Source organism: Mus caroli, unplaced genomic scaffold, assembly GCF_978045245.1.
Source record: "Mus caroli unplaced genomic scaffold, Mus_caroli_1 scaffold_4, whole genome shotgun sequence".
Taxonomy (NCBI): Eukaryota; Metazoa; Chordata; class Mammalia; order Rodentia; family Muridae; genus Mus; species Mus caroli.
The window spans coordinates 113,786,618-113,802,449 of record NW_028227259.1 but is presented as its reverse complement, the minus strand read 5'-3'; the positions used below and the strand labels follow the sequence as shown (position 1 = coordinate 113,802,449).

Below are 15,832 nucleotides of genomic sequence, written 5' to 3'. Positions count from 1 at the left end.
CGCCTGTCTCTGCCTCCCTAATGCTGGGATTAGAGGCATGCCCCACCACACCCAACTTACATTTTGATTTTACAAGATGTAGCAATCAAGAGTATCAGAAGAGGGCATGAAGAGATGGTTCAGCAGTTAAGAGCACTGTCTGCTTGTTCTTTCATTGGTCCTGAGTTCAATTCTCAGCAACCACATGGTGGCTTACAACCATCTGTAATGGGATCTGATGCACTCCTCTGGTGTGTCTGAGGACAGATACAGTGTACTCATATAAATGTAATAAATCTTGATTTTAAAAAAGAGCATAATAGACTTTGGATTTGAAGAATGTATGGGCTGCTGCAGACTATTAGGATCATTGAAGTTAAACTCAGTGCATTTTCAACGTGGATGACCATGACCAGAATGTAGTTGATTGAGTCAAAAAGCTCCCAGATAGGGTGATGTCTTTGAACACTTGTTTTTCCTTTGTAGCTTTCTTTGGGAGAGCTTATATTGTTAGGGTCCAAGAATCACTGAAGGAAGATCCCAACTCGAATAGTATGCAAAAGTGTTTTATTGTGCAGAATTCTATCATAAAGGGGTCTACCATTCACTGGGATAGATGCAGACATGAGCTTTGCAAGCTCAATTTAAAGCCAGTTAGGGGAGTTCTAGGGAGCAGTAGGTGAACTTAATTCTGATTGGTTGACTCAATTTACAGGGGTATGGGTGTCTTTGGGATTGGTTTAGGTTCTGGGGAATTTGGGAGACTTTCCAGAACCAATGCTAAGTAGTCTTGGTTCAGATTTGGCTCAGGCCTGGTGGCAGAGGCAGCTCCTGGAAGCTCCTGATTGGCGTTCTATGAGAGTGGTTTTCCTGGAATTGACTTTTTTGGACTTTTCTAGTTCTGGGAAACAAACTTAGGCCTAGTCTCCCAAATTGTCAGTTTGCAGCTTGTCATAGATTCAGCTTGGCTTTGGCCAACTCAGTCTTAATCGAAGTTTTCGTATGAGGAACCTTTCTACATTGCTCATTGGGGATGAAATTTGAGTGTCTATAGACTCAACCCATTTCCTCTGTGTGTGTGTGTGTGTGTGTGTGTGAACTGTGTTGTGGTTGGACGTGATTAGTCAGCTTGCTTCTTTTGTTGTCCTGCCTTCACCATTATAGACTTTATCCCCTAAATTACATAAGATGCAGTTGAAGCAGTTGTAATTCAGTGCTAAGTTATTTTGTAAGCCCAGTGTTTTTATACTTTTAAATTTGTTGTTTTTGTCTTTGAGGACATCATTTCTCTGTGTAGCCCCGGCTGTCCTGAAAGTGTAAGTGTATAGCACATGTGGCCTCAAACCTAAAAGTCCACCTGAGTCTGGCTCCAGAATGCTGGGATTAAATGTGGGCCAACATGCCTAGCTTTTTCTTTGTTTGTTTTTATATTATTGACTGATGGGCTTGCAATGTAGGTTTTGGTACATGTCAAGCATATGCTGTTGTGTTGATCTTCATGCACATTTTGAATTTTGAAATTTGGCAGAGAGAATTTTCTGTTTCTCAGGATGGCGAGTATTCATGACATTGATACTGCCTGAGCTTTACTGCCTGAGCTTTCTGAGTCATTGGATTGCAGGTGCATAGCATTCTTCCTACCTGTTGTGTTTGTTTTGATTTTTTTAAATGGATATGAATATTAGAGTCTATGCATGAATATGCCCATCATGTATACCTGGTCCCCATAGTAGTGAGAAGATGGGTTCAGAATTCCCGAATTTGAAGTAATTGATAGTTGTGAAGCCCCCTTGAAGGTACTGGCAATTGAGCCCAATTATTTGCAAGACCAGGAAGAGCTCTTCACTGCTGAGCCATCTCTGTCCCATGTAGCATCAATATTGACATTGCCAATATTTTCATCTGTCTATTTGTATCTGTTTAAAGATGCATCCCTTTTTAGTAAGGTCTTGTTACTGTTACAGATTAAACTGGGACACGTCTGGAGGCTGGAAGATGAATAAAGAACTGGAGTGAATGTGTAATTCTTTCTAGGAACTCCAGTAAAAACATCTGAGTCCTTTCTATCTTTCTTTTTTGTTTGATTGATTCTTACAGGTGAGACAGGGTCTTAATATCTACCTCTGGCTTTCCTGAATAGACCAGAGATATACTTGCTTCTGTCTCCTGAGTGCTGTGATTAAAGACATGAACTAATATGCTCAGCTTGCCCAATTTCTCTGATGTGTGCTCAGTACTGCTTCTCTCTCTTTCTCTTTCTCTCTCTCTCTCTCTCTGTTAATTAGCATTTCTTTAGTAAGGCTAAATCCTATTCTAAAAGCAAAGAAATGACAAAATTGGACCTTACTACTCAGTTTCCTTCTAAGATGACTTGGTAATTGCATTAGACCTTCTTGGTCATGAAATAAGTAGGGGAAGCACCAGAATCATACAAACATATTGTCAATGAAGCATACATTTACAGTGATGTCGGTGTCATGGTTTCTGTTGTACACATGTATGGAATATTTTAGGATGCATTGACCTATGATGATGTGTATGTGAACTTCACTCAAGAAGAATGGACTTTGCTGAATCCTTCACAGAAGAGTCTCTACAAAGATGTGATGTTGGAGAACTACACAAACCTCATTGCTGTAGGTAAGACTGAATTTTCTTTCACTTTTTAAAATGAGGGAACAACTGTTTCCTTGTTGTTGTTGCTTTTCTCTAATTTCACTTGAGAATGAGGAAGAATGAATTGAATAAATTAGGTTTACTAAAGATAGGACCATAAATTTGCCTAATATCTAATAATATATCATACATTTTCTGGTACTATGTTTTAGGCTACAATTGGGAAGACCAAAATATTGAAGAACATTGTCAAAGTTCCAGAAGACATGGAAGGTAATTTTCATGTTCAAGTTGGTATGGATATGCTTATAAAGAAAAGTTAATGTGTGCTGGAACTTTTAAAGAAAAGCAACAGTATTTAAAAAAAAAAACAAAACAAACAAACAAACAAAAAAAACTAGTTCTTTAAGTGTGTTGTTTAAATTCTCACAAATCCCCATACCTCAATGTCAGGTGTCTGATTTGTGTTTTCCAGGCATTTCTCTGAAAGAGAAGACAAGGAAACAATGCCTCAACAGATATTACCATTTGAATCATAGCCACATTCCAGCTACTCTGTAGAAATGCCCATCTAGTCTCATACCATTTACATATTGCTAAGATATATATTAGGTGATAAGTGTATGTTTATAATAAGCAAATATTTCATAGTAAAGCTGATTACTCCTATGAGTGGGGCAGTTTATGAGAGTCAGGAATGTTGTTGAGGAGAAAACTTAATGCCTATACCATCTGACTATGATGTACAAACAACCAAACTTCATGAATGTAATGTGGAAATCTTTCATTTGTTATTCCTTTTTTAATACGTATATCCTGTGTCACAATGGATACAAGCCGTGTGAGCATAGGGATATTGAAGTAAGCAATGTAACTTTCTCTCTCCTAGAACAATTGAAATGTGTGTAGTAGTCCACACTTGAGCAACCTTTCTCAGTGTGATACAAGTTTACAATACGTTTGTTTTCCAATTTCAGTGGGAATATATCCCCAAAGTCACACTGCAGAAAATCCGTACGAGTACTAGGATTGTAGAAATTCTTTTCTGTTTGTCCTGGTTTACTTTTTTCAATGTAGTGTGAAAATGTAGTGTGTTTCACAATATAGAAAGTTTATGAATGTACTCAGTGTGGTAAAGGTCTGAGTTCTTCCATTTCTCTTCAAATTTGTGAAAAATATTATAGAGAAGAAGGATTCTACAAATGTAAGCCATGCAATAACACTCTTACCAGTACAGGCAAGTAAAACCAAGCATAATGAAGGGGAACCCATGAATGTAAACAAAGTGATAAAAATCTTAAGATGTGATTCTTCTTTCCAATTAGACCAAATTGTAAAATTAATTCCTACAGATAAAAAATATTCATTGTTATAGTGAATGTGGCAAAGCTTTCACATGTGCCAATTACCTTTGCAGGAATGACAGAAGTCTTACTGGAGAGAATCCCTATGAAGGCATTCAGTGTGGTGAAGCTTTTGTTCATCACAGTAGTTTCCGAATGCAGAAAATAACACATACTGGAGAGAAACGCTACAAATGCAGTCAATGTGGTAAAGCCTATGCAGGACCCCATACTCTCCAAATACATGAAAGAACACATAGTGGAGAGAAAGCCTATGAATGTAAGCAATGTAGTAAATCCTTTGCTTCTCATGGTCAACTTCGAAAACATGAAAGAATTCATACTGGAGGGAAATGTTACAAATGTGATCAATGTTCTAAAGCCTTTGCATACCCTGGTAATCTTCAAATGCATAAAAGAATGCATACTGAACACAAACCCTATGCATGTAATCAATGTACTAAATCCTTTGCTTCTCATCGTCAACTTCGAATACATGAAAGAATTCATACTAAAGAGAAACCATATGAATGTAATCAATGTAGTAAAACCTTTGGTTGTCATGGTCAGCTTCGAATACATGAAAGAACACATACTAGAGAGAAACCCTATGAATGTAATCAATGTAGTAAATCCTTTGCTTCTCATGGTCAACTTCGACTACATGAAAGAATTCATACTGGAGAGAAACCTTACAAATGTGATCAGTGTGGCAAAGCCTTTTCACATCACGGTAATCTCAAAATGCATAAAATAACAACACATACTGAAGAGAAACCTTACAAATGTGATCAGTGTGGTAAAGGCTTTGCATATCATGGAAGGTTCCAAGTACATATAAGAGCACATACTGGAGAGAAGCCCTATGAATGTAAGCAATGTGGCAAAGCCTTTGCATGTCAAAGTTATTACCAAGTACATAAAAGAATACATACTGGAGAGAAACCCTATGAATGTAAGCAATGTGGCAAAGCCTTTGCATATCAACATTATTACCAAATACATAAAAGAATGCATACTGGAGAGAAACCCTATGAATGTAAGCAATGTGGCAAAGCCTTTGTACATCACGGTCATCTCAAAATGCATAAAATAACAACACATACTGAAGAGACACCTTACAAGTGTGATCAGTGTGGTAAAGGCTTTGCATATCATAGTATCTTCCAAGAACATAAAAGAACACATAGTGGAGAGAAGCCCTATGAATGCAAGCAATGTAGTAAATCCTTTGCTTCTCGTGGTCAACTTCGAAAACATGAAAGAATTCATACTGGAGAGAAACCTTACAAATGTGATCAATGTGGCAAAGCCTTTGTACAACTCAGTCATCTCAAAATACATAAAATAACAACACATACTGAAGAGACACCTTATAAGTGTGATCAATGTGGTAAAGGCTTTGCATATCATAGTATGTTCCAAGTACATAAAAGATCACATACTGGAGAGAAGCCCTATGAATGTAAGCAATGTGGCAAAGGCTTTGCATGTCAAAATTATTACCAAGTACATAAAAGAATACATACTGGAGAGAAACCCTATGAATGTACAGAATGTAGTAAATCCTTTGTTCGTCATGCTTCACTTCAAAGACATGAAAGAATTCATACTGGAGAGAAAAGTTATTAATGTAGACAATGTAGTAAAGCCTATTCACAATCAACTTGCCTAAAACTACATAAAAGAAGACATACTAAAGAGTAACCCTATGAATATAACTAATGTGGTAAAACCTTTCTAGTGATATTGATAGGTGTGGTGGTTTAAATATACTTGGCCTGTGGCAAGTGGCTGTATTAGGAAGTATGGCCTTTTGCAGTAGATGTGGCATTTGAGAAAGTCTGTCACTGTGGGCTTGGATTCTGAGATCCTATGCTTAAGCTCCACCCAGGGCAGAAGTGTCTTCTGGCTGCCTTTTGATCAAGTTGTCAAATTCTCCTTTCTTCCAGCACCATGTCTGCTTGGACACTGCTGTTCTTTTTGCCTTGATGATAATAGACTGAACCTTTGAATCTGTACACTACCCCCAATTAAATGTCCTTTATAAGAGTTGCCTTGGTCTTGGTATCTTTTTTCACATCAATAAAACCCAAATTAAGAAGAACTGCATAGCCAGGCAGTGGTGGCACATGCCTTTAATCTCAGCACTTGGGAGGCAGAGGCAGGTGGATTTTTTAGTTCAAGGTCAGCCTGCTCTACAGAATGATTTCCAGGACAGCCAGGGCTACATAGAGAAATCTTGTCTTGAAAAACCAATATACATGTATAGCATAAAAGATAACACATTGGAGAGAAACTGACAAGCAGATATTTCTCTGCATGTTTGATAACAGAAATAACATGTTTTAAATAGTCTCGTTTTTCCTTCCCCTCTCCTTCCATTTTCCACGTGTATATTCTTCTACATCTCCTTTCCCTTTCCATTTCCGGGTGGGACAGTCTATGGATGGTCCATCCTTTCGTTTCAGCTCCAAACTGTGTTCTGTACCTCCTTCATTGGGTATTTTGTTCCCTATTCTAAGGAGGAAGGCAGTATGCATGCATTGATCTTCCTCCTCCTTGATTTTCTTGTGTATTGCAAATTGTATCTTGGGTATTCTGTTTCTGGGCTAATATCCACTTATCAGTGAGTGTATATCAAGTGAGTTCTTTTGTGATTGGCTTGAAACTAACTTTTCAATGTGTTGTTTTCTGAAATTTGCCCTAGCAAACCTTAACCTAAAAAGTATTATTTCGGGGTTGGGGATTTAGCTCAGTGGTAGAGCACTTGCCTAGCAAGCGCTAGGCTCTGGGTTTGGTCCTCAGCTGTGGAAAAAAAAAAAAAAAGACAAAATAAAAGTGTTCTCTCTCTAGAGTGTACTCAACAATTAATTGTGTATCATCAAATTAAGAGAGCAGCTTTCAGATGGACACATTCATAGTTAACAGAGTATGCTATTGAAACCTGTTGTTAAGGGCAATACATATTTCTTTGGTCTAGTCATCTTGATCTACTACAAATTTGTTCATTATTAGAAAATTTAATTTAGCTAAATTATGGATACAGTGATACTGTGAAATTATGTGAAGAATAAAACTGCACTGTTGAGATGACTCAGAGGTTGAATGCACTGACTGCACTTCCAGAGGTCCTGAGTTCAATTCCCAGCAAGCACAAGGTGGCTCACAACGATTTGTAATGTCGTCTTAGTGCCCTCTTCTGGTGTTCAGGCAGAACACTCTACAGAATAAATGAATAAATCTTTAATAATAATAAAAAAAGAAAATGCAAAACCCTTGCCCCCCAAAAAAGGGAGAATGCTTGTCTCGTCTTCCTAAGAAGGTAGGTGAAATTTATTTGAGATGGCAAAAGGCTCTATGGGTATTTGAAGAAGATGACATGTTACCCAGATGCTTAAATTAGCATCCAAAATACAGATCATAATATTCACTTTTGTGTGGGAGGGCAGTCATTCAAAATACATGTAATTGGGTGAGTTTGCACATTATATCCTCCAGCTAGAGGACTGATGACATTGGGAATAGGCTACTGAAAATGTGCTTCAAAGACTCACCATGAACAATTTTTTTTTACATTAAAGACTGAAATACTTTTTAAAATTTTATTTTTATTTTAACTCTTTTATTTCTAAAATGTATTTATACATATTATATAACTATTAAATTATTTATACAGCGATTATAAAATATTTCTAATAAAATAAGCACCACACATGAACATTTGTTTAAAGGAAATTTACTGTACACACTATAGCACCTTTCTTAGAGTTCGTCTTTCATCATCATCTTATTATATGAAATTGGTTCAGTAGAAGCCACCAGGGGGTACCCTCAATGCTGTCTTCCACTTGTGTCCTACTTAAAGTTATGCAAACAAGGTCCTGGGCACAAGGTGACACTAGAAAATAGACTTCTCTAGGAATACTGCCTGCTATTCGACAAATTCAACCAGAAAAAAACCCATAAACTTTAACAAAGAGAAAATGAAACAGAATGAGTCATTCAGTACTGTGGAAGAGAAATAGAGATCCTGGTGAAAACAAGAAACTGCAATTCTCACACCTCCTACCCAGCAACAGTCTCTTCTACCATATCCACAATGTGTGAACTCCCCTATGCCTATGTGGACAGTGATGTCATGACATGTCACTGGCATACCTGCTGCTGGTCTATGTCTTATGTGAGAAAATCTTCAGTCATGAGGAACAGTTTTCTTTAAAATAGCATCCTCAGGAGGAACAGAAATGACGAGGCCCCACACCACTCCTGCCATCAATAATGGGCCTGTTCTCCACTGGCAGCCAGCACTGCCCTTCCTCCTTCCTCCTGTGCCTGGGTGATATCAGAAGAATCAAATACATAAGTCTTTTCTCAGGTATGACATTCAAAGGATGTTGCTGAAAGAATAAGGGAAAAGGTTTCACTAGGTAAGTCCTGTTCTTAATTTTAGTGGGATTGCTTCAGGTTTCTTTCCATTTAATTTGATGTTGGCTATTGGCTTTCTGTATATTGTTCTTATTATGTTTAGGTATGTGCCTTGCATCCCAGATCCCTCCAAGGCTTTTAACATGAAGGGGTGTTGAATTTTGTCAAATGCTTATTCAGCATCTAACGAAGTGATCATGTGGGTTTTTTTTTCTTTTCAGTTTGTTTATAGGGTGGATTATGTTGATTGGTTTTCATATACTGAACCATCCCTGCATCCCTGGGATGAAGCCTACTTGAGCATGGTGAATGATGTGTTCAATGTGTTCCTAGATTTATCTTGTGAGAATTTTATCGAGTATTTTTGCGTTAATGTTCATAAGCAAAATTGATCTGAAATGCTCTTCCTCTCTTGAGTCTTAGTGTAGTTTAGATATTAGAGTCACTATGTCTTTACAGAATTCATTTGGCCAAGTTTCTTCTGTTTCTATTTTGTGGAATAGTGTGAGGAGTATTGGTATTAGCTCAATTTTGTTTGGGAGGGTTTTAACGACTGCTTCTATTTCCTTAGGGGTTATGGGACTTTTTTTCTTTTCTTAGTTATATTCTTTATTTACAATTCAAATTTTATCCCCTTTCCTCGTTTCTCCTCTGAACCCCCCAACACGGCCACCATTCCCTTGCTCACCATGCCACCCACTAATGCTTCCCTGCCCTGGCATTCCACTCCACTGGGGCATAGAGCCTTCACAATACAAAGGGCCTCTCCTCTCATTGATGTCCCACAAGCCATGGTTGGTGGTTTAGTCCCTGGGAGCTCTGGGAGTACTGGTTGGTTCATATTGTTCTTTCTCCTATGGGGCTGCAAACCCTTTCAGCTCCCTGGGTACTTTCCATATCTCCTTCATTGGGGACCCTGTGCTCTGTCCAATGGATGGCTATGAGCACCCACTTATGTATTTGTTAGGCACTGGCAGAGCCTCTCAGGAGACAGCTGTATCAGGCTCCTGTAAGCAAGCACTTATTGGCATCCACAATATTGTCTGGGTTTGGTAACTGTATATGGGATGGATCCCCAGGTGAGACAGTCACTGGATAGCCATTCCTTCAGTTTCTCCTCCAAACATTGTCTCTATCTCCTCCCATGGGTATTTTAATCCCCCATCTAAGAAGGACCGAAGTATCCACATTGTGGTCTTCCTTCTTCTTGAGCTTCATTTGGTCTGTGAATTGTATCTTGAAATAGCAAGAAAATAATCTTTTAACAAATCAAAAAGAAAATAGCCACATAAACTTAATTCCACCTCTAACAACAAAATAACAGGAAGCAACAATCACCTTATTTTCCTTAATATATTTTAATATAAATGGACTCAATTCCCCAGTAAAAACACATATGCTAATAGACTTGTTACATAAACATGACCCAACATTTTGCTGCATACAGGAAACCCATCTCAGTGGCAAAGTCAGATGCTACCCCAGAATGAAAGGCTGGAAAAATTTTTTCTAAGCAAATGGTACCAAGAAACAAGCTGGAGTTATGGGACTTTTTATATTGTTTACCTGATCTTGATTTAACTTTGCTATGTGGTATCTGTCTAAAAAGTCATCCTTTTCATTTATCTTTTCCAGTTTTGTGGAGTACTGGCTTTTGAAGTATGACCTAATGGTTTTTTAATTTTTTTCAATTTCTTTTGTGATCCTTCTTTTTCATTTCTGACTTCACTGATTTGGATACTGTCTCTGTGCCTTTTAGTTAGTTTAGCTAAGGGTTTGTCCATCTTGTTGATTGTTCTCAAAGAACCATCTCTTGATTTTGCAGATTCTTTGTATTGATTTCTTTGTTTCTAATTGATTTTCAGCCTGAGTTTGATTCTTTCCTGCTGTCTACTCCTCTTGGGTTTGTTTGCTTCTTTTTGTTCAGGTGTGCTGTTAAGTTGCTAGTATGAGATCTCCCCAATTTCCTCATGATGGGTCTTAGTGGTATGAATTTCTCCTTTCTTCACTGCTTTCAGCATGTCAAATAAGTTTTGGTATGTTGTGCCTTCATTTTCATTGAATTCTAGAAAGTCTTTAATTTTGTTCTTTATTTCTTCCCTGACCAAGTAACCATTGAGTAGAGAGTTATTCTTTTTCTATGACTATGTGGGCTTTCTGTTGTTTCTCTTATTGTTGAAATCTAGCCTTAATTGATGGTGATCTGATAGAGTTCATGTGGTTCTTTCAATCTCCTTGTATCTGTTGAGTTTTGATTATATGGTCAGTTTTAGAGAGGGTTCTGAGAGGTGCTGAGAAGAAGGCACATTCATTGGTTTTTGGATTAAGGATTCTGTAGATAGCTGTTAAATCCATGTGGTTTATTATAATTCTTTCTCTGTTAAGTTTCTGTTTTGATGGCCTGTCCACTGGTGAAAGTGGGATGGGGACGTCCTCTATTATTGTGTTGGTTTAATGTATGGTTTGAGTTTTAGTAATGTTTCTCTTATGAATGTCGGTTGCCCTTGCATTTTGTGGCATAGATATTCAGAATGGAGATATCATCACGGTGGGTTTTTACTTTCATGAGTATGAAATGTCCCTCCCCATTTCTTTTGATAACTTTTGGTTGAAAGTCTATTTTGTTACATATTAGAATAGCTACTGCAGCTTGTAGCTATTCTAATTTGAGCAGAAAACCTTTTTCCAGCCGTTTATACTGAGGTAGTGTCTAACTTTGTTGCTGAGGTACATTTGTTGTATGTAGCAGAATGATAGATCCTGTTTAGGTATCCAGTCTGTTAGCCTGTGTTTTTTTATTGAGGAATTGAGTACATTAATGCTGAGAAATTAATGACCAATGTTTGTTAGTTCCTATTATTTTGATATTGGAGGTGGTATGTGTGTTTGTCTGTTATTCTCTACTTTTAGTTTTGCTGTGAGATGATTAATTTCTTGTGTTTTCTTGGGTTTGGTTTTGCTGGTTATATTAGCCTGGGCTGGCATGTGTAGTCTCTCAGGGTCTGCAAGACATCTGTGTAGGATCTCCTAGCATTTAGAGTCTTTTTTGAGAAGTCAGGTGTAATCCTGATAGGTCTGCCTTTAGCTTTTTTTCCCTTGCAGGTTTGTTGGTGGTGGTGGTTTTTTGTTTGTTTGTTTGATTTTGTTTTTTTTGTTTTGTTTTTGGTTTTTGAGACAGGGTTTCTCTGTGTAGCCCTAGCTATCCCAGAACTCACTTTGTAGACCGGGCTGGCCTGGAACTCAGAAATTCGTCTGCCTCTGCCTCCCAAGTGCTGGGATTAAAGGCGTGCAGCACCACACCCGCCTCCCCCCCCCCCCTTGCAGTTTTTAATATTCTTTTTTTTTTTAAAGATTTATTTATTATTATATCTACACTGTGGCTGTTTTCAGATGCACCAGAAGAGGGCATCAAAACTCATTACGGATAGTTGTGAGACACCATGTGGTTGCTGGGATTTGAAGTCAGGACCTTCTGAAGAGCAGTCAGTGCCCTTAACTGCTGAGCCATCTCTCCAACCCAGCGTTTAATATTCTTTCTTTGCTCTGTACATTAAATGTTTTGAATGTTATGGGGAGGAAGGACTCTCTTTCCTAGTCTAATCTCTTTGGTGTTCTGTAAGCTTCTTTTTAAGTTAAGCATCTCTTTAGGTTAGGGAAGTTTTCTTCTGTGATTTTGTTGAAGAATTTTTCTGGCCTTCCATCCTGGGAATCCTCACCCTCTTCTATTCTTATTATTCTTAGGTTTGATCTTTTCATAATGTCACAAATTTCCTAAGTGTTTTGAGTTAGGAATGTTTTACATTTGGCATTTTCTTTAACCAATGCATCCATTTCTTCTATGGTATCTTGTATGCATGAGAGTCCCTCTTCCATCTCTTATATTCTGTTGGTGATGCTTGCATCTTTCATTCCTGGACTCTTTCTATCTCCATGGTTGCTTCTGTTTGCATATTGTTTATTGCTTCTATTTTAATTTTTCGGTCTTGAACCATTTTATTCATATCCTTTTCCTGTTTGATTGTATTTTCTTGCCGTTCTTTAATGGATTTGTTTCCTTTTTAAATTCTTCTACCTGCTTAATCATATTTTCCTGTATTGCTTTAAGGGAATCATTTATTTTCTTTCAAGGCCTCTATCATCTTCATGAGATGGGGTTTAAAATCATAGTCTTGCTCTTAAGGTGTAAGGATATCTGGGGCTTGCTGTAGTAGGAGAGCTGGGTTCTGATGGTACCATAATACATTGGCTTCTGTTGATTATGTTCTTGTGCTTGCCTTTAGCCGTCTGGTTTTCAGTGGTGTTGGCTAGCCTGGTTATCCGGGTTAGAGCAGGCCTCCTGGGATGTAGGTAGAGCCATGTGTCCAGGGTGTGAGTAGGCCTTCTGGGAGGCAGGCAGAGCCATAGGGTGAGGTTCAGTGCAGTGCACCAATCATCACTGCAGGTGTAGGTGCAGACCAGAAGGAGGATGGAGCTCTCATAGGGCAGGGCAGAGCCCATGACTAGTGGACTTGCTAGAGTTCCAGCAGGTGGGGGTGAGAGGATGTCCCATGTGTGTGTCTCAGGTTAGAATAGACCTCTTAGGAGGCAGGTGGTGTTGTGGGGTGGGGTGCAGTGTACCAATCCACGACTGCGGAGTCAGGTTTTAATGTAGGTACTGACTGTCCTGGAATTCATTGCACAGCCCATGCTCACATCCATGTTGATGAGGGACACCTGGTGCTGCCTCCTGAGTGCTGAGATCAAAGGCATGAGCCAATGTACCCAGATTACCCATCTTTTTTTGTGATTAGTAATTGTTCCTACAATTTCCCTGATGTGTGCTTAGTACTATTGATCTGTTTGCGTCTCTCTCTCTTTTTATGTCTTTTAGTTGGCATTTCTTTTGCAAGGCTATATCCTATTCAAAGAGCAAAGAAATGAGAGAGATGAACCTCATTTAATTTTCTTCTAAAATGTCATGGATTACATAAAACTTCTGCTTAGCAAATAAGTGGAGGATACATCAGAATTAAATGACAATATCGTCAATGAAGTATACATGTATTGTGTTGTCGTACTGTGCTTTCTTTCGTACACATGTATGGAATGTTTTAGAATGCAGTGACATATGAGGATGTGCATGTGAACTTTACTCGGGAAGAATGGGCTTTGCTGGATCCTTCCCAGAAGAGTCTCTATAAAGATGTGATACTGGAGACCTACAGGAACCTGACTGCTTAGATGACACAGTAAATTTTATTTCACTCTTTAAAATAAGGGCATGACTATTTCTTTGTTATTGATGCTTTTCTGTAAATTCAGTTGAGAGTGAAGAAGAGTAAGTGAATAAGCTAGTCATTGTTCTAAGGTTCACTGAAGATAGTAACTTAAAATTTTCCTAATTTCCAATAATATATCATACATTTTCTGGCACTATATTTTAGGCTACAATTGGGAAGACTGTAATATTGAAGAACATTGTCAAAGTTCCAGAAGACATGGAAGGTAATTTTCATGTGCAAGTTGGTATGGATATGCCTCTGATGACATTTCAGTGTGTTCTGGAAGGTTAAAAGGAAAGCATCAGTGTAAAAAGTACTGTTATAAGTATATTGGTGATTACTAAGTTCTCACAAAGCCATGTACCTCAATGTCAGGTATCTGATTTGTGTTTGTAAGGCTTTCTTTTAAGAAAGAAGCAATGCCTTAACAGATATCACCATTTGTACCACAGTCCCATTAAGGCTATGCTGAAGAACTGCCAGTCTGTTTAGTCTCATACTACTCAGATTGCAAAAGGTCAATCACACTGACTAGGTGATAAATAGATGTCCAAACTCTTATAATACCCAAAGAGTCCATAGTAAAGCTAGGTTTACTTATATGCTTGTAGTAGCATCACTAAGTTTAGTGAGAGGGGCAATTTATGAGAGTCAAGATTATTTTTGTGAGACAGGAAGTGGTGGCACACTCCTTTAATGCCAGCACTCGGGAGGCAGGTGGATTTCTGGGTTGGAGGCCAGCCTGGTCTATAGAATGAGTCCCAGAACAGCCAGGGCTATACAGAGAAACCCTGTCTCAAAAAACAAAAACACAAAAAACAAAAACAAAAAACAAAAACAAAACAAAACAAAAGATAAAAAAAGAAAGAATGCTATTGAGCAGAAATCTTAATCCCTTAATCCCAACCTACAGAGTGAGTTCCAGGACAGCCAAGGCTACACGGAGAAACCGTTTCTTGAAACACAGACACAAAAAAAAAAAAAAAAAAAAAAAAGGGAAGAAGAAGAAGAAGCAGAAGCAGAAGCAGAAGAAAAAGAAGAAGAAGATGAAGAAGAAGAAGAAGAAGAAGAAGAAGAAGAAGAAGAAGAAGAAGAAGAAGAAGAAGAAGAAGAAGAAGAAAGGAAAGAGGGAAGGAAGGAAGGAAGGAAGGAAGTTGTTAGCCAGATGTAAGGTAAGTAGACAAAGAGAACCAGCTCCCATCTTCAGTGTTCTTTCTCTATGTAGCCCACCACCAGAAGCTGTGGCCTAGAGTAAAGGGGGGTCTTAGCACCTCAAAAAAATCCAGATTAAAGACGGGTTTTCCCAGTTCAAAAGCTATAATAAAGAAAAACCCTCCAGAGTACCCAAACTCTTTCAGTTTTAGTTAATTCCACATGTAGTCAGTTTGACTACAGGAAAAGCCTCAATGCAGGACAAGATGAAAGAACAGAGGGAGTCTGGATACGTTCACATCTAGGTTTTCCTACTCCTACTCCTCTTCCTGCATATGCTATGTTAGCCATTGTTGGACTAGTTGGAATACAGCCTGTGAAATATTCCAATACATCCACTTTGTACATACCTAGATTCACCTGATCAGGTCTGTTCATCTAGAGAACCTTCACTAATACAGTTCTATGTGTGAATGTGTGTTCACCTTCCCATGGAGGAAGGTGTGCTGCCTAACAACAGTGCTCCACAGGGTTTGTCATGTGGTTCCTGTTTGTCTCCAAGGCTTCACATACCTACCAGCTGAAAACTAGCTGCAGTTTACCTAAGCCCAGCATGAAGGACACAACCCAAGTGAAATTAGAGTATTTAGGGTTTATTAGGGGCAGCTCTCTAGTGGATTCACTGATCCCAAGGAAGCAGAGAGTTCACTAGTCCCAAGGAGGTCAGAGAAGTTATGGGATGGGAGAATAAGGAGCAGAGGTGGGGAGAAAGAGCCAGCAAGGCAAGCTGGGAGAGAAACATGCAGGGGAGTAGGGATTGGGAGGGAAAGTGGAGGGAGAAGGAGGGAGAAAGACTGCAGAGGGAAGAAAGGGGAGAGAGATCAAGACAGAGAAACAGAGAGACAAAGAGTACAAAATGTCTGGAGTATGTAGGAAGGGCTTCTAGGAAGGGCAACCCTGGTCCCTGGGCTGGAAGTTCAAGGTACAAGGTGGGGTCTGCCAACTTTGCCCTGTAACAGGTGGAGACTGAGGAGTGCTGGGAGAACCTGGAGG

General features: G+C 38.7%; 1 protein-coding gene and 1 pseudogene across 1 annotated transcript in view; both read left to right on the top strand.

The window, feature by feature from the left end:
• The first annotated feature begins 2,050 nt into the window (after positions 1-2,050).
• The window catches only part of LOC110288794 (uncharacterized), a 33,053-nt gene continuing 19,271 nt past the window's right edge, over positions 2,051-15,832 (top strand). The window contains 4 exon segments of the mRNA XM_085837003.1: positions 2,051-2,619; positions 2,808-2,868; positions 3,405-3,448; positions 4,126-5,562. Of these exon segments, the coding sequence (XP_085693129.1) occupies positions 2,457-2,619; positions 2,808-2,868; positions 3,405-3,448; positions 4,126-5,562 (1,705 nt within the window). The 5' untranslated portion in view covers positions 2,051-2,456.
• LOC110288795 (zinc finger protein 431-like) lies at positions 13,431-13,854 on the top strand (annotated as a pseudogene).